Source organism: Electrona antarctica (genome assembly GCF_951216825.1).
Source record: "Electrona antarctica genome assembly, contig: scaffold_679, whole genome shotgun sequence".
Classification (NCBI taxonomy): Eukaryota; Metazoa; Chordata; class Actinopteri; order Myctophiformes; family Myctophidae; genus Electrona; species Electrona antarctica.
In genome coordinates, this window is record NW_027637596.1 from 1,488 (window position 1) to 20,904 (window position 19,417).

At 44.7% G+C, this 19,417-nt stretch overlaps 1 protein-coding gene across 1 annotated transcript in view; it reads right to left on the reverse strand.

The window, feature by feature from the left end:
* Positions 1-3,933: 3,933 nt before the first annotated feature.
* LOC306918792 (WD repeat-containing protein 11-like) overlaps positions 3,934-19,417 on the reverse strand; it is a gene marked incomplete at both ends in the record, with an annotated part of 42,724 nt that continues 27,240 nt past the window's right edge. Inside the window, 5 exons of the mRNA XM_079531657.1 lie at positions 3,934-4,029; positions 8,742-8,958; positions 13,430-13,495; positions 14,254-14,316; positions 17,266-17,374. Of these exons, the coding sequence (XP_079387783.1) occupies positions 3,934-4,029; positions 8,742-8,958; positions 13,430-13,495; positions 14,254-14,316; positions 17,266-17,374 (551 nt within the window). The remainder of the gene's footprint in view (positions 4,030-8,741; positions 8,959-13,429; positions 13,496-14,253; positions 14,317-17,265; positions 17,375-19,417) is intronic.

Sequence of the window (19,417 nt, forward strand, 5' to 3'; positions counted from 1 at the left end):
CTAGTGCCGGTGCTGTGCTTGGTGTAAGATAGCTGCTAAAGGTTATAATAGTTTATAATAGTGTCTAGTGCCGGTGCTGTGCTTGGTGTAAGATAGCTGCTAAAGGTTATAATAGTTTATAATAGTGTCTAGTGCCGGTGCTGCGCTTGGTGTAAGATAGCTAAAGGTTATAATAGTTTATAATAGTGTCTAGTGCCGGTGCTGCGCTTGGTGTAAGATAGCTAAAGGTTATAATAGTTTATAATAGTGTCTAGTGCCGGTGCTGCGCTTGGTGTAAGATAGCTAAAGGTTATAATAGTTTATAATAGTGTCTAGTGCCGGTGCTGCGCTTGGTGTAAGATAGCTAAAGGTTATAATAGTTTATAATAGTGTCTAGTGCCGGTGCTGCGCTTGGTGTAAGATAGCTAAAGGTTATAATAGTTTATAATAGTGTCTAGTGCCGGTGCTGCGCTTGGTGTAAGATAGCTAAAGGTTATAATAGTTTATAATAGTGTCTAGTGCCGGTGCTGCGCTTGGTGTAAGATAGCTAAAGGTTATAATAGTTTATAATAGTGTCTAGTGCCGGTGCTGCGCTTGGTGTAAGATAGCTGCTAACGGTTATAATAGTTTATAATAGTGTCTAGTGCCGGTGCTGCGCTTGGTGTAAGATAGCTAAAGGTTATAATAGTTTATAATAGTGTCTAGTGCCGGTGCTGTGCTTGGTGTAAGATAGCTAACGGTTATAATAGTTTATAATAGTGTCTAGTGCCGGTGCTGCGCTTGGTGTAAGATAGCTAACGGTTATAATAGTTTATAATAGTGTCTAGTGCCGGTGCTGTGCTTGGTGTAAGATAGCTGCTAAAGGTTATAATAGTTTATAATAGTGTCTAGTGCCGGTGCTGCGCTTGGTGTAAGATAGCTAAAGGTTATAATAGTTTATAATAGTGTCTAGTGCCGGTGCTGCGCTTGGTGTAAGATAGCTAAAGGTTATAATAGTTTATAATAGTGTCTAGTGCCGGTGCTGCGCTTGGTGTAAGATAGCTGCTAACGGTTATAATAGTTTATAATAGTGTCTAGTGCCGGTGCTGCGCTTGGTGTAAGATAGCTAAAGGTTATAATAGTTTATAATAGTGTCTAGTGCCGGTGCTGTGCTTGGTGTAAGATAGCTAACGGTTATAATAGTTTATAATAGTGTCTAGTGCCGGTGCTGTGCTTGGTGTAAGATAGCTAACGGTTATAATAGTTTATAATAGTGTCTAGTGCCGGTGCTGCGCTTGGTGTAAGATAGCTAACGGTTATAATAGTTTATAATAGTGTCTAGTGCCGGTGCTGCGCTTGGTGTAAGATAGCTAACGGTTATAATAGTTTATAATAGTGTCTAGTGCCGGTGCTGTGCTTGGTGTAAGATAGCTAACGGTTATAATAGTTTATAATAGTGTCTAGTGCCGGTGCTGCGCTTGGTGTAAGATAGCTAACGGTTATAATAGTTTATAATAGTGTCTAGTGCCGGTGCTGTGCTTGGTGTAAGATAGCTGCTAAAGGTTATAATAGTTTATAATAGTGTCTAGTGCCGGTGCTGCGCTTGGTGTAAGATAGCTAAAGGTTATAATAGTTTATAATAGTGTCTAGTGCCGGTGCTGCGCTTGGTGTAAGATAGCTAAAGGTTATAATAGTTTATAATAGTGTCTAGTGCCGGTGCTGCGCTTGGTGTAAGATAGCTAAAGGTTATAATAGTTTATAATAGTGTCTAGTGCCGGTGCTGCGCTTGGTGTAAGATAGCTAAAGGTTATAATAGTTTATAATAGTGTCTAGTGCCGGTGCTGCGCTTGGTGTAAGATAGCTGCTAACGGTTATAATAGTTTATAATAGTGTCTAGTGCCGGTGCTGCGCTTGGTGTAAGATAGCTAAAGGTTATAATAGTTTATAATAGTGTCTAGTGCCGGTGCTGTGCTTGGTGTAAGATAGCTAACGGTTATAATAGTTTATAATAGTGTCTAGTGCCGGTGCTGCGCTTGGTGTAAGATAGCTAACGGTTATAATAGTTTATAATAGTGTCTAGTGCCGGTGCTGTGCTTGGTGTAAGATAGCTAACGGTTATAATAGTTTATAATAGTGTCTAGTGCCGGTGCTGCGCTTGGTGTAAGATAGCTAACGGTTATAATAGTTTATAATAGTGTCTAGTGCCGGTGCTGCGCTTGGTGTAAGATAGCTAACGGTTATAATAGTTTATAATAGTGTCTAGTGCCGGTGCTGCGCTTGGTGTAAGATAGCTAACGGTTATAATAGTTTATAATAGTGTCTAGTGCCGGTGCTGCGCTTGGTGTAAGATAGCTAACGGTTATAATAGTTTATAATAGTGTCTAGTGCCGGTGCTGTGCTTGGTGTAAGATAGCTAACGGTTATAATAGTTTATAATAGTGTCTAGTGCCGGTGCTGCGCTTGGTGTAAGATAGCTAACGGTTATAATAGTTTATAATAGTGTCTAGTGCCGGTGCTGTGCTTGGTGTAAGATAGCTAACGGTTATAATAGTTTATAATAGTGTCTAGTGCCGGTGCTGCGCTTGGTGTAAGATAGCTAACGGTTATAATAGTTTATAATAGTGTCTAGTGCCGGTGCTGCGCTTGGTGTAAGATAGCTAACGGTTATAATAGTTTATAATAGTGTCTAGTGCCGGTGCTGCGCTTGGTGTAAGATAGCTAACGGTTATAATAGTTTATAATAGTGTCTAGTGCCGGTGCTGCGCTTGGTGTAAGATAGCTAACGGTTATAATAGTTTATAATAGTGTCTAGTGCCGGTGCTGCGCTTGGTGTAAGATAGCTGCTAAAGGTTATAATAGTTTTGGATGTTTCATTATAGTTTAGTTTTAGTTTGTTTTGATTTTTTTTTTTAGTATTTAGAGCGGGTTTGCTCTAGTTATTATTATTATAATACGCTTAGTTTTAGTTTAGTTTTTATTAGATTTATCAGACCGTTTCAATCCTGCACAATGATGAATGAGTCAGGTGCAGGATTGAAAAGGGCCAGAGTAAGTATTGTTTAATAAAAACTCAAGAAAATATAGCATTTAAAAAAAAGAATATTCAGTTACAGATTAAGTTTAAAAATAAATTGCCAAAAACAAAAACTACGGGCATTTTGTCTAACATTTCAGTTAGTTTTAGTTCATTTGTAAACACACAATACAGTTTCAGTTACTTATCGTTTTTTCTTTTCCTTTTATAGTTTTGATTTAGTTCAGTTAAAATGTTTTTTTTTGTTTTAGTTTCACCGTTAGTTTTAGTTAACTATAATAACCTGCCACAACCCTATTACCACCACAAGCACCTTAATAGGGCCCTTTGTGTCTATGGCGGTGGTTCAAAGTGGGCTAAATGATAGTTAGGAACCAAATGGACCCTTACGGGTCTGTAACTCTGGTTCCATGTGTACACTCTCAGAGTTAAATTAACATTGATTTAACGATATAAAATGGGGTTCCCAGAGAGAAAAATGCCATTAAATGCAGGGGGTCCGTAGCCCGATGCATGTCCAACCGGGGGTGCTTGAAATGAAAATGGTTGAGAATCACTGCTAGAACCGTCATAAAAATATTCTCTTATTGGGGTCACTGGCATATCTTTTCAAATGTCAGCAGGCTAATAAATGTCAATTTAGGGGTCCTTGACATGAAAAAGTTTGAGAACCACTGGTAAAATGGTGCATTTATATAGCGCCTTTATCCAAGGCGCTTTACATAGATTGTGCATTAAATTCCCCATTCATACACTGATGGCGGCGCAAACCATGCAAGGCACCAACCAGCACATCAGGAGCAATTAGGGTTTCAGTGTCTTGCTCAAGGACACTTCGACATTAACTCTAAGGGAGCCCGGGTTCAAACTAGCAACCTTGCGGTTACCATCCAGCCACTCTACCACTGGTCTATGGTATGTATGGGTAGTGTAGTACCAACCTGGCCCAGGAGGAGGAGCTGGTCAGCACATTTCTTGGTTTGTTCATAATTGGATCTTTTCACCTCCTGCAGGTGGACTCGATCCAGCTGGAATTTCTGCAAAACACGAGTTAATCAAGACCATGTCACTTCACAGTTAATCAAGACCATGTCACTTCACAGTTAATCAAGACCATGTCACTTCACAGTTAATCAAGACCATGTCACTTCACAGTTAATCAAGACCATGTCACTTCACAGTTAATCAAGACCATGTGACTTCACAGTTAATCAAGACCATGTCACTTCACAGTTAATCGTTTGCCCGCCAGGAACATAGGAATATTAACACGTAGAATCTTGTAGCCTGCCACAAACGGAAAAGCCGTTTTAACAGCGATGTATTCATTAATGCATGTTTTAATACGATCGTATCTAAATCTACCGTCCGTTAGCTTTGTTATGCTTCTGACCCAATGGGCGCGGCCATTTTGAAAATGCGCGCGCATCCACTTACATTGCCGGCTCTGTTTTCAGACGGCTTTATCTCACAGAAGCGACATTGCAGAGGACGCTTTGTCCCAGACAAGCGTTTTCAACGGCCTGTAGCAGGCGCTGTGATACTCGCGGTCCACTTTTTCCACCACCGACCGAGAGAACAAGCACCAGCTTCGTCAACACACACGGAATGGTTTCATAGTAAAATGCGATTACGGATATTTGGCTCTTCAAAGTAAGTGTCACGCGCGATAAAACCCTGGCAGGACGCGACGGAGGGATTAATTAATGGCAGCGGTAAATGGGTTAATCAAGACCATGTCACTTCACAGTTAATCAAGACCATGTCACTTCACAGTTAATCAAGACCATGTCACTTCACAGTTAATCAACACCATGTCACTTCACACGCACAATGGAGCATTTTTACGCACAAAATATCATGTATAAAGACAGATGATCAAAGGTGTGGTTGAGAGAATGATCACCCTCATGTGTCTAGGTGTGTGTGTGTGTGTGTGTGTGTGTGTGTGTGTGTGTGTATGCGTGAGTGAGATATATAGAGATATAGAGAGAGAGATTCGATTTTTTGAGGGGAGCTAGCCCCTCCTATATGTCCAGCTTTGAGGGTTTGTGTAAACACAAACATTGAAGACAAAAGTGAGGACGCAAATTGTGATTGGCCAGAATGAGATGATGTATGATGATAAGAGCGCCTCTCACTTCACACGTGTGTGATTTGTTAGGTTTTTTTAACCCATTTAGGCCTGACGTCGAAATAAAAACAAATAAGTATTCTGAAAGAATATATATTCAAAGATTTGTGCCGCATTTTCACAATCTTTCAAAAATAGCAGACCTACAAGCTCGTAGCGCGCCACTGGGTGGCGCGCTACGAGCTTGTAGATCTGCTATTTTTCAATAGCTAAAGTATAACATAATGCTTAGTTAAAACACCAAAAGGGGTTCCCGCCCAGAATGGGCTAACACACTGTTGACATAATCACATTTCATATTCCCCGCTGGCCGCTGCAGAGCGGATGGAATTCAAACAAATGAGCGAATGGTGATTTTAGATAACCGAAATAAAAATTAAAAATTAATAAATTAGTACCGTTAACTATCTGTAAAAATATTTTTTTTACAAAATGTGAACGTCATGACAGGACTGGGGCAAAGACATACAGTACAAGTGAATAATGTATGTGTTGTGCTCTATGGCTCTATGTTTTGTTTGTGCTTGTATCGCTGCGTGCGTGCGTGCGTGCGTGCGTGCGTGCGTGCGTGCGTGCGTGCGTGCGTGCGTGTGAAAATCACGAAGCAGATATGCGTTATGCTTTTGTGAAGATGAGTTCTCCTCTGAGGCACAGCCATTGTTATGAATCATCACATAGATCAAAAATTCACTTAGTTTAACTTGCTGCTTTTATTGAAAACGTTTGTGCGTGCGTGTGTGCGTGCTTTGCCAGCATTATGCGTAGCTGATTGCTAAATAAGTGTTTCTGTTATAATAAAGAATAAAGTACAACAAAACATTTCCAATTTCGAAATGCCAGAGAGAGATCAATATTTACAAAGAATAAAAAAACACCATCATTTTAGAACATCCATTAACAGAAAAACCTCCAAAAGCTTGGAAGAAATCTGGTGGGCTGTCATGGCCATCCTTTCTCATTAACCCATTCTGACCTGAGATCAGATTCTAAAAATGTCTTCTACATCCTGACAGTTTTCTGAAAAAGCTATGTTTCTATGTCAGTCCTACAAGCAGCCCTCCAAGCTCGTAGCGCGCCACTCGGTGGCGCGCTACGAGCTTGTAGATCTGCTATTTTTCAATAGCTAGAGCATAACATAATGCTAACACCAAAAGGGGTTCCCGCCCAAAATGTGTTAAAAAGAAAAAAAAGAAAGAAAAAAGGAAAGGAAAAAGATAATAATCAAAATGCTCTTTCCTAGGCCTCATACAGACGTATCAAACACATGGTCGCCTCAGTGTTTTTCCAATGGGAGTCACATGGTTTGACCTACTGTAGCCTGGGCACCATTTCATTTCGGGTATATGATCCGGTCGGGAGCGGATGATATAGTTAGGCAGGAACAATCAAACGGAACTTCCTTTTCCCTCAAACAAATTTTTCAATCAGCAATCAAACACAAATGTTTGGTCAAACCATGTGACTCCCATTGGAAAAAACATTGAGGCGGCCATCAAACACAGACAGAACACAGAACATGAGTTCTGTACGTGTGTATGAGGCACTAGAAAAGCAGGGTATAGGCGCCTGGTGGAACAAAAGGCCAGACTATCTAGAAACAACGGGATATTCAAAATGTTTAATTTAAATCATTTAGACTCGAGGAAGCATCAGTGTCACCTTATAACTTTTAACCACTTTAACCATTATTTAAAAAAGCTGTTGAAAAATAGCAGATCTACAAGCTCATAGCGCGGCACCGAGTGCCGCACTACGAGCTTGTAGATCTGCTATTTTTTGAAAAATCTTGAAAACGTGCGCAAATCTTTGATAAGGTATTCTTTCACAGCGAACGTTTTTAACTCATATCTTTGTCCCATGGAGATTATCCCATATCTCCAAAACAGGTGGGTGAAACTGAACAACCAATATGTCAATTTGAAGCTATGATTCTCTGCTTTCATATTAAAAAAAACATTAAAAAAAATGAATCCAAATTTGGTCACAATTTCTGTCTGAAAGGGAGCTGCGATAACACTGCATACAGAAGAACGGGTTCATGAAGAACTACCACGGCTTCTCCGCCAGCCCTCACAGATCTTTGATTAAAAGCCTCCACTGTCACCTAGGCAACAAACATGGATGTCTTGTCTCCACTTGGTTGGCCGCGTGGCTGCCATGCCAACAGGCAGCCGTACGGGAGAGAGAGACGGAGGAAGGGGCCAATCAATGAGGCTTATATTAACCCATTTTGACCTGAGATCAGATTCTAAATGTCTTCTACATCCTGACAGTTTTCTGAAAAAGCTATGTTTCTACGTCAGTCGTTCTTCGACTTTTCAAAAATAGCAGACCTACAAGCTCGTAGCGCGCCACTCGGTGGCGCGCTATGAGCTTGTAGATCTGCTATTTTTCAATAGCTAAAGCATAACATAATGCTAACACCAAAAGGGGTTCCCGCCCAAAATAGGTTAAGGTAAACTTTTGCCAACACAGTCTACGGTGGGGGGGAGGGGGGATCTGTGGTCGATATTAAGTTTGAAAAAGTCACGCTGCATTGTTTGTCAAAGCTCTCTACGCTCCACCACCAGCCTCCCTCCTCTCCCCCTTTTCATGCCGATCCAGCCGTGTCATCGACGAGAGACATTGATCTTCCCAATGACAAAACCCTGCACAAACAAGGACATTTATTGTTTTTTTTTCTTTCATTGCTGCTCACTATAGCTGGGTATATTGACCCAGTGTGACAAGGGAAGGAATTCGGTGGGAGTACATGGAAGGAAGGAAGCTGAAATGCTAAATTTGAACTGCAAAAGGCTCCCTTCAAGCCCCGGGCTTAGTGAGAGACTAGGAAAAAAGAAAGAAACACAACCACTTTTAAGCCATTTTGACCTGAGATCAGATTCTAAAAATGTCTGTTTGAAAATGACAGTTTTCTGAAAAAGCTATGTTTCTATGTCAGTCGTTCTTCGATTTTTCAAAAATAGCAGACCTACAAGCTCGTAGCGCGCCACTCGGTGGCGCGCTATGCGCTTGTAGATCTGCTATTTTTCAATAGCTAAAGCATAACATAATGCTAACACCAAAAGGGGTTCCCGCCAAAAATGGGTTAAGCCTGGCGTCCCTATTTTGGGGCATGTCATTATAGGAGACAGATTTCAAGAAAAAAACAAAACAAAACAATGTTTTATTGCTTAAGCTTATGTAGTCACTATTCATTGATTCAGTCGTATACCAAAATCCATTTGAAGAAAAGGTTTCTCAGGTTCCCAGGTCGAATATTGATATGCAATTAAAATGCCATTAATCGAGATTAATTAATTACAAAGCCTCTAATTAATTAGATAAAAACTTTTAATCGCATCCCAGTCCTAAGACATACACACAACAGTCCAGGTGCTGCACACGCACGCACGCACGCACGCACGCACGCACGCCACACACACACACACACACACACACACACACACACACACACACACACACACACACACACACACACACACACACACACACACACACACACACACACACACACACACACACACACACACACACACACACACACACACACACACACACACACACACACACACACCTCTCTCTCTCTCTCTCTCTCTCTCTCTCTCTGCTTACTTGGAAGTAGGCGCTCTCGCACAAGGTGTCGTGGCAGATGTCCAGGTGGCTCTGCTTCTGGGAGACGACGACGACAGGTTGGGGGGTCTCTTTCTCGTCGCCCTGGGCCGGGGGGCGCTCCGCCGTGGGCACGCTCAGCTGCCGAGCCTTGGAGAACGACTGGAGGTAGTGGGCCGCCACCGTCCAGAACTGGAGGTCGGACTCGTCCCCGAACAGCCTGCGGTGGGTGTGGTGCAGCGCAGCGCACAACCAGTAGGTGGGGGGAAAAAGTATAGATAGATACTTTATTTATGTGTCATGCACACGAGGTGAAGCCTGGGTGCCAATCAGCGGCAGCTAGAGGCGGGATCAAGGCATACACAGTGCTGCCTTGATCCCGCCTCTAAGCTGCCGCTGATTGACCAGGCCGTTTGGTGGCCGGAGCATCAAGTCTGCCTGAGAGTTCCCAGATGGGAGCAGGAGGGGGGAACCCAGTGTACTCTCTGCTGCCCCATCTGGCGGAGTCAGGTTACCCGAGGTGCCCCGCCCACATGGACTTATAGGACACACCATACAAATCATTGCTTCAATATTGCATAAGTGTACAATAAAATGAAAACATTTTTTTTTTTTACACAAACAAAACATTCTGCCTTTTTTCCCACGCTTTGCATAAAAAGTCTGCTAAAGCAAAAATACCTTTCCTAAAACAAAATTCCAGTTTTTCGTATAGTCCTCTAACCAGAAAAAGTTAACACAGATGGTTGTCATTTTACAAAATGACATATAATGGGGCAGTAAAACAAAAAAATAATTTAATTTTCAATTTCTTTCAAATCACACACTAGACACGCTCTGTCCTCCTCAGGAGTACCAATGAATCTACACGTTTCTAAAGCTAATGATAGCTAATGATAAGGTGCAGCTGCAGAGGCGTATCTACAATAAGGCGAGGGCAGGCGTCCGCCTGTCCAAATCCATTTCTGGCCTGGCCAAAATCCATACAATGAGAAAAAAGGACAAAAACAAGACCTGAGAACTATTAAAATGGACAGCTGATTGGCGGTTGCGACCCTCAATCACCCATTGGAATGTAAATGCATGCCTTTCAGCCTTTGTATCCTACTCGTCTGGCAGGTATATCTCTTTGAAAACCTTTAGTGCTACGATTGTGCGCGGGGAGACGACAATTAACATATCTTGCCTGGCCAAAACGTAATTCCTGGATACGCCACTGTGCAGCTGTGCACAAAAAGATCTCTGACTTTGATACATTTTGTGTAACATAAGGTTCAGGGCCATAATTATTTTTAATAACAGCCCAACTCTCCTGTATATCATTCAATACTGCAATGTAGAACTAACTAAGTGCAAAACGTGTTGGCATGAAAATGTACTTAAAGTACCAAAAGTAGAAGTAGTCATTATGCAGAATGTGCCATTTCAAGTTTTTTGGAAAATAGCAGATCTACATGCTCACAATGCGCGACGCATTGTGAGCATGTAGATCGGCTATTTTCAAATGGCCGAAATGTATATATAGGGCTGAAGTGGATAATGTATGTTTTTGTAATAATGTACAAAGTAACTAAAGTTTTCAAATGCATGTAGTGGAGTAAATGTACAATATTTGGATCCAACATTTGGTGGAGTAGAAGCAAAAGTATTGGAAGTTGGAATTACTCAAGTAAAGTACAAATACCTACAAATTGTACTCAATTCATTGACCACTGACACCCCATCTGGTGTCTGAAAAAGGTACTCCAGGACCGCCCAGTCTAGCTTGTTTTGAGCCAAAAAGAAGAATATTACCATTCTAAAAACTGCGTCCGCATAGACCGCAAAAGCCAGGGGAATTTTCATTTTTCATCGTTATGAGCGCGTACAGGACACAGTTGTGAATCGTAATCAATTGATATCAAAAATAGGCGCCAAAAGGCGAACTCTGCGCAGAGGGCGTCAAAAGATAGCAACGCCCCACCGTTCCAACTATGGGATTGAAAATATATTCACAGTGCAAAGCAGTTGAAAGGAGGATTTTCAAGCCTCCATAAATGGGATTCTAGGATCGCTGTCCTTGGTGGATTTTCTGCCATCCACATTCCAGATTGAATTTGTGCCTTTGTACCGCAACGCTAACCTGACTCCGCCAGATGGGGCAGCAGAGAGTACACTGGGTTCCCCCCTCCTGCTCCCATCTGGGAACTCTCAGGCAGACTTGATGCTCCGGCCACAAAACGGCCTGGCCAATCAGCGGCAGGAGGGGGGAACCCAGTGTACTCTCTGCTGCCCCATCTGGCAGAGTCAGGTTACCGCAACGCTGCCACCATGTAAAAGCTTCTGACGAAAGGTAAAGAGTGTGTGCGCGTTCCAATGATACTAGAGTGTGTGTAGCGAGAGTGTGTGTGTGTGTGGGGGGGGGGGGGGGCAAACTCCGACTTTTTAAAGTGAACGCGTATGCTGGCCCTGGGAACCGGGGTTTATACTAACAGCTAGCAGTAGAGATAGAGTTAAGTAAAAGTACTTAGTTACTTTCCACCACTGCCTGCTGGTGGGATGCATCACAACCACAGCAAGGCTTTAGTTGAACCCAGTGTGGATAATGAGCTCCATGACATTAGCTTACTGTAGTTAGCTACTGTAAGTAGGCTGTATTCTTTGTTGTTCTGTACCATGGCGCTTTGTTCTCTAACGGTCTAACCCATTCAGACCTGAGGACGCATCTGTGTCGCCTTATAGCTTTTAACCACTTTAACCCATTTTGACCTGAGATCAGATTCTAAAAATGTCTTCTACATCCTGACAGTTTTCTGAAAAAGCTATGTTTCTATGTCAGTCGTTCTTCGATTTTTCAAAAATAGCAGACCTACAAGCTCGTAGCGCGCCACTCGGTGGCGCGCTATGAGCTTGTAGATCTGCTATTTTATTGACCCAGTGTTGCTATTTTGCTATTTTGGGTTCCCGCCCAAAATGGGTTAACCATTATTTTAAACTTTAGCAGTTGAAAAATAGCAGATCTACGAGCTTGTAGATCTGCTGTTTTCGCAAAAATCGTTTCACATTGAACGTTTTTAACTCAAATATTATTTGCTTCTGGGGGGTCCCTGGAACAACATATGTTCAGATGGGGGTCGGCGGCCAATTACATATTAATCTTGGTGCTATTTGCTGATATAGAAACAGGTTTTTCAGAAAACTGTCATGATTTTAGAAGACATTTTGTAGAAGCTGGTCTCGGCTCTTAATGGGCTAATGACCACGTCCATTGTCCAAGCCCACGCTTCGCCCCTGGCATCAAGCTAGCTTTAGGACCTTTCATGCCTTTCGTTATTGTCAGAGTTTTGCAGATTACACAAAGCTGTTGCTAGGTTACCTTTACCGATCTAAGACAAAGTGAAAGTGTTATTCTGTGCAAAGCAGGACCTTGGGTGTTCTCAGGTAAATTAAGGGTTTAATAATGCAATGGAAAAAACGGGGGAAAATTACAGTTCAGCTCAGAATAACTCTTCTAGGCATTGCCTGCAATGCCCGGTGGGAAATTAAAAACTGGGGCGAAGAAGACGCGAGAAATGAGGCTCGTCGACATTTCCCTCGCCTGTCACGCATTGTGTGGAGATGCAGAAGAGTGGTGTACACCACCACCACGTCTGGTTATTACATCCCAATCTGTCAGAGTGGTGTACACCACCACCACGTCTGGTTATTACATCCCAATCTGTCAGAGTGGTGTACACCACCACCACCACGTCTGGTTATTACATCCCAATCTGTCAGGCCAAACACAGAAACTGACACGTTGAAAAAGTGCATTTTGACTGCCGTCTGCCGCAATTCTCAAAACAGCCAGCCAGCCAGCCAGCCAGCCAGCCAGCCAGCCAGCCAGCCAGCCAGCCAGCCAGACAGACAGACAGACAGCCAGCCAGCCAGCCAGCCAGCCAGCCAGCCAGCCAGCCAGACAGCCAGCCAGCCAGCCAGCCAGCCAGACAGACAGACAGACAGACAGACAGACAGACAGACAGACAGACAGCCAGACAGACAGACAGACAGACAGACAGACAGACAGACAGACAGAACACAAATCCCTCAAGTCACTGTCAGACAGAATGTCATGCTTTATTTAATTTTTTTGTAACCCATTGTTTCACCCAGTGTTAATTATCTATTGTAATCCTGGGCTCTACAGGCTTTCCCCGGTTGGACGTATAGTGTGTGGAAGGAATACGTTATTCCAACCGGTTCCTTTCCCTCCATCAGGTGCCCCGGCTGGCCAGGGGGAGGCAGTTTAGAGACCAGGATTACTGCATGGTATTTGTGAGGGTACCTACTGTACCCTAGGGGACACGGGGAGAACATGCAAACTCTACTTGTAAAAGAGACTTTAGTCTCAATGTGGTTTTTCACTGGTTAAAAAAAGGTTATGGTACCACAACCGTGACCCGAAACGATGACGTGCCTGATTGACACTTTTGTCAGATCTCGTCACAAGATCTGACAAATACCAGATCTTCAAGCTCACGACGTGTCGCACCGCGACACGTCGTGAGCTTGTAGATCTGGTATTTCTGGTGTGCAACCAAGTATAAATCGGGCATTATCGTGTGGTCTTACCTTCACGGTGACATGTTGGTTTATGGTCAACGGCCATCATTTCACAATTCACACACACAGTTACCCATGAGGCCGTGCAACGGCGGCGAGCGGCAACTCACCGCGAGACGAGCAGGCAGCGCTGCAGCAGGTTGAGCTCGGGATCCTGCAGCACGCTCTTCATGTCGCTGCGTGAGGGGGGGGAGCCAATCAGGAGTCACAGAAATCACAACAACACAGTTAACAGCCAATTACACTTCAGCATGCGCACGCACGCACGCACGCACGCACGCACGCACGCACGCACACACGCTGATGGTAGGAGGGGGTCTGCTGCTTATCTGTCAGCTATAGCTGCCTGAGCTCGTGCTCAGCAGGCTCGTCGCTGTCTAAAGACAAAGGGATTGCTGCAGTGTTGGTTTCGTCGACGAATACGATGACGAAAAATGTTCGTCGTCTACCTTTTTTTCACTGACTAATTGAAAACTAAGATACGGTGACTAAAACTAAGACTAAATATATTGACAGTTTCGTCAACAAATAAAAACTAGACTAAAATGGTTGCAAGGGACTAGTGGACAAGAGATCCAGTATAAGAAAGTCATTTTACATTTGGTTGCATGCTGAAAATAGCCGGTACAAGCTCACAACGCCATGCCTGTGTGAATTCACTAAAGCAAACAAGCATGCATGTATAAACCCACACAAGCATACAGTACTGCAAAAAAAAAGAAACCCACATAAACTCAATGTGCGCACATGCACGCACGCACGCACGCACGCACGCACGCACGCACGCACGCACGCACCCACACCCCAACTCATGCTGTCACATTCTGGCCAGCTCCAGAAACAAACAAGGCACCATCAGACTAGTTCTCCCAGCGTGTGCCAAGAGAAGGCCTTGTGCTGCTGCTTTAGAAGACAGCACAGAGTCATAACTCACTTAGACATAGCGTTGAGCTGCTCCTGGATCAGCCCCTTTATCTCCTCTTTCTCAGTGTAGTCCCTGGAAGAGAGGCAGAGAGAGGGATCACTCTCAGCACGCTACAGAGACTAAGACCATCCCATGCTATGATGCACCCCAACATGTAAACACTGGACAGAGGTTTGTTCCGTAGGCAGCTCAGTGCTGGGAAAAGTACTCACATGTTTTACTTAAGTAATAGTATCCATACTGAAATACTTTGTTACATTTTTTTAACGAATTCAAAAGTCAAAAAAAAAAAGTATTGGTATCAAAATGTACCAAAAGTATAAAGTACTTATTATACAGATGTCCCATTTCACAAGTTTTCAAATGTATAAAAAATAATTATATATAAAAAAATATTTTGAAAATAGCAGATCTACAAGCTCACAGTGCGTCGTGATGCGAGGCATTGTGAGCTTGTAGATTGGCTATTGTATTTACATGTAGGGCTGACGTGGTTAATGTATGTTTTGTAATGATAATCAAAATCTACAAAGTAACTAAAGTTTTCAAATGATTGCAGTGGAGTAAAAGTACAATGTTTGCCTCGGAGTACCTCAGCATTTTTCTTAAAGCGCAATTAACATGCATTTTAAAACTGCTTTTAATATTTAATATCATATTGTCTATGTCCCTCAGAGCCTTTTCTCTGTCCCAAATCAGTCAGACTGAGGAGGTGAGAAATAATACGATCGCTCTCATCTAATATTTATGTCGAGGTTCGACGGCATCCACAGAGCACCGGCAAGATATTAAGCAAGATATTGGGGCAGGAGGGGGAGGGTGAGCGCTGGATGGAGGAAAAGCTCAATAATGCCAAAGGTCTGCTGAATGGGGCTAATGCGTCAGGTTGCAGTTAAATCTCTCTTGAGAACCTTAAAAGGCCAGACCTCGTCAGTGTAATGTTTGAGGGGCGCGAGGCCCTCCAATGCATGGCTTTTGAAATTACGTCATAATGGCAGCCACGTCGATCTATGGACTTCGAACTTTGTTTGTTTAGAGCACCTTTAACAAAAATAATTTGCCAGCCAAGTCTATGGACTTTTAACGTTTGTTTAGGGCCCGGATGTGACGACGTTATGTTGTACATCTTGTGACTGATTTTTGAGGGGCGCTCCTATATCCAGCGTTTGGTGTGTGTATCCACAAACAAACGTTGTCCTACACAAACATTACATTCCCATCGACAATGAATGGAGAATTTCACGCCATAGTGTCTGAGCACATTTTTTTCTACGTCATGATGATGTACGATGATAAGAACGCCCCTCACTTCACACTGGTGTGATTTTATTGTATACAATAACACACTGCATTCATGTCTCGTGACGTGTATATAGTGGCAGTGAATCTACAATGAATGAAACAGACTCTGCCACAATTCTGTGCAGGCTTAGATCTAAAAGTCAAAATCATGCTTCATTTCAACATTACCAGGCGGCCCTCACGTCACATGAGTGTGATCTTTAGTATTCCCATGGTGACCACTGACCTATGGCTTTATGGAGGCGAGTGTGTTTCACACTGCTGGTAATTGGCATTTCCTTTATGGCAACATTAACCCGAGTGTTAGGGTGTGTTAGCACGGCACCGTCTCATCACACTCGACAGACCATGACAGTGTTAGGGTGTGTTAGCACGGCACCGTCTCATCACACTCGACAGACCATGACAGTGTTAGGGTGTGTTAGCACGGCACCGTCTCATCACACTCCACAGACCATGACAGTGTTAGGGTGTGTTAGCACGGCACCGTCTCATCACACTCCACAGACCATGACAGTGTTAGGGTGTGTTAGCACGGCACCGTCTCATCACACTCGACAGACCATGACAGTGTTAGGGTGTGTTAGCACGGCACCGTCTCATCACACTCCACAGACCATGACAGTGTTAGGGTGTGTTAGCACGGCACCGTCTCATCACACTCCACAGACCATGACAGTGTTAGGGTGTGTTAGCACGGCACCGTCTCATCACACTCCACAGACCATGACAGTGTTAGGGTGTGTTAGCACGGCACCGTCTCATCACACTCCACAGACCATGACAGTGTTAGGGTGTGTTAGCACGGCACCGTCTCATCACACTCCACAGACCATGACAGTGTTAGGGTGTGTTCGCACGGCACCGTCTCATCACACTCCACAGACCATGACAGTGTTAGGGTGTGTTAGCACGGCACCGTCTCATCACACTCCACAGACCATGACAGTGTTAGGGTGTGTTAGCACGGCACCGTCTCATCACACTCCACAGACCATGACAGTGTTAGGGTGTGTTAGCACGGCACCGTCTCATCACACTCCACAGACCATGACAGTGTTAGGGTGTGTTAGCACGGCACCGTCTCATCACACTCGACAGACCATGACAGTGTTAGGGTGTGTTAGCACGGCACCGTCTCATCACACTCCACAGACCATGACAGCCGTGACATCAATGCCGATGTGTTGAGAGTCAAGACACTTAACCCCTTCTCCTGGTTCACAGGTCCCCACAGGCCTGCGTTTCTTCATGGCAAAATAACAAATTCGTTTGTTCCCGAATTCTGATGTGAGCATGTGTAGAATGTAACGTACGCTAAATGGTAAATGGTGCATTTATATAGTGCCTTTATCCAAGGCGCTTTTACATAGATGCATTACATTCACCCATTCATACACCGATTGCGGCGGAAGCCATGCAAGGTACCAACCAGCACATCGGGAGCAATTTGGGGTTCAGTGTCTTGCCCAAGGACACTTCGACATGTAGACAGGAGGAGCCGGGATTCGAACCGGCCTGCTCTACCTCCTGAGCCACAGTCGCCCCATACGCTACATACAGTACACATTGTGCAACTGCTGATAATAGCAGACAGACACTCAAATGGTTTGATACCCTCCTCCTGGACAATGACCATTTTGCTCTTACGTCATACTTGAGGAGAAGGAATCAATAATCACTAATCAATATGGTCAATTGATAAGAGGTTCCACCTACACTTGGGTGATGTCCATGGTGTAGGATCCTGACCATGGCTGCAGCAGCAGGAATGCCTTCAGGGTGAGGGCAGCTCTGGGCAGCAGCAGGTAGGGACACCACACTGGGTCTGAGGAGGTCCCCACATATACAGAACATTAGGGACACCACACTGGGTCTGGGGAGGTCCCCACATATACAGAACATTAGGGACACCACACTGGGTCTGATGAGGTCCCCACATATACAGAACATTAGGGACACCACACTGGGTCTGAGGTCCACAGATATACAGAACATTAGGGACACCACACTGGGTCTGAGGAGGTCCCCACATATACAGAACATTAGGGACACCACACTGGGTCTGAGGTCCACAGATATACAGAACATTAGGGACACCACACTGGGTCTGAGGAGGTCCCCAGATATACAGAACATTAGGGACACCACACTGGGTCTGAGGTCCACAGATATACAGAACATTAGGGACACCACACTGGGTCTGAGGAGGTCCCCACATATACAGAACATTAGGGACACCACACTGGGTCTGAGGAGGTCCCCACATATACAGAACATTAGGGACACCACACTGGGTCTGAGGAGGTCCCCACATATACAGAACATTAGGGACACCACACTGGGTCTGAGGAGGTCCCCACATATACAGAACATTAGGGACACCACACTGGGTCTGAGGAGGTCCCCACATATACAGAACATTAGGGACACCACACTGGGTCTGAGGAGGTCCCCACATATACAGAACATTAGGGACACCACACTGGGTCTGAGGAGGTCCCCACATATACAGAACATTGGGGACACCACACTGGGTCTGAGGTCCACAGATATACAGAACATTAGGGACACCACACTGGGTCTGAGGAGGTCCCCACATATACAGAACATTAGGGACACCACACTGGGTCTGAGGAGGTCCCCACATATACAGAACATTAGGGACACCACACTGGGTCTGAGGTCCCCACATATACAGAACATTAGGGACACCACACTGGGTCTGAGGAGGTCCCCACATATACAGAACATTAGCAGGTAGGGACACCACACTGGGTCTGAGGAGGTCCCCACATATACAGAACATTAGGGACACCACACTGGGTCTGAGGAGGTCCCCACATATACAGAACATTAGGGACACCACACTGGGTCTGAGGAGGTCCCCACATATACAGAACATTAGGGACACCACACTGGGTCTGAGGAGGTCCCCACATATACAGAACATTAGGGACACCACACTGGGTCTGAGGAGGTCCCCACATATACAGAACATTAGGGACACCACACTGGGTCTGAGGAGGTCCCCACATATACAGAACATTAGGGACACCACACTGGGTCTGAGGAGGTCCCCACATATACAGAACATTAGGGACACCACACTGGGTCTGAGGAGGTCCAGAACATTAGGGACACCACACTGGGTACACACACACACACACACACACACACACACACACACACACACACACACACACACACACACACACACACACACACACACACACACACACACACACACACACTGTGGTGTCTCCAGTGACAGCCACCATTCACCGGCATACGTTGCCATGGTAACCAGCAGCGCACCAAGCAGACAGAAACCCTACGTCACGAGACGCGCTCTGGGTGTCGTGGTAGACAACGCCTACCTACCGAACCTCCTACTCGGCCAGTCAGGGTTGATGCCGCCGCCTACTCGTCAGGTAACCACACTCACCTGCGAGCCTGAACGAGGACTATATAAACACAGACGGACTCGCGTGTCAGTGCAGGTTGGTTCACCACGTAGAGAGAGCTAGAGACGCAGCGCGCTCGTACAGCGAGCCTTGGGTGGCTTCATGGAGCAGCAGCAGTAGCAGTCCTGACGCGGAGACGGAGAGCGGAGCAGCCGCGTCTATGGACGAATATATGTAAATGGCCCGGTCGATCAATGCGAGGACAAGGAGCTCGCATCTCCCGGACGCCTTCATTCATCTCAGGTCGTAAGCCCACCTTTACTCTTACGTTCTATGGACGGCCATAGAAGACTGTTAAAGAAGACGGTGATTAACAATTCGAGCCTGGCCAGCTCCCATGGACATTGTGTGAGCGCCTCGATCTGAAAGAAGAGATCGCAGGGGAAGAGACATTGAGAAGCTGT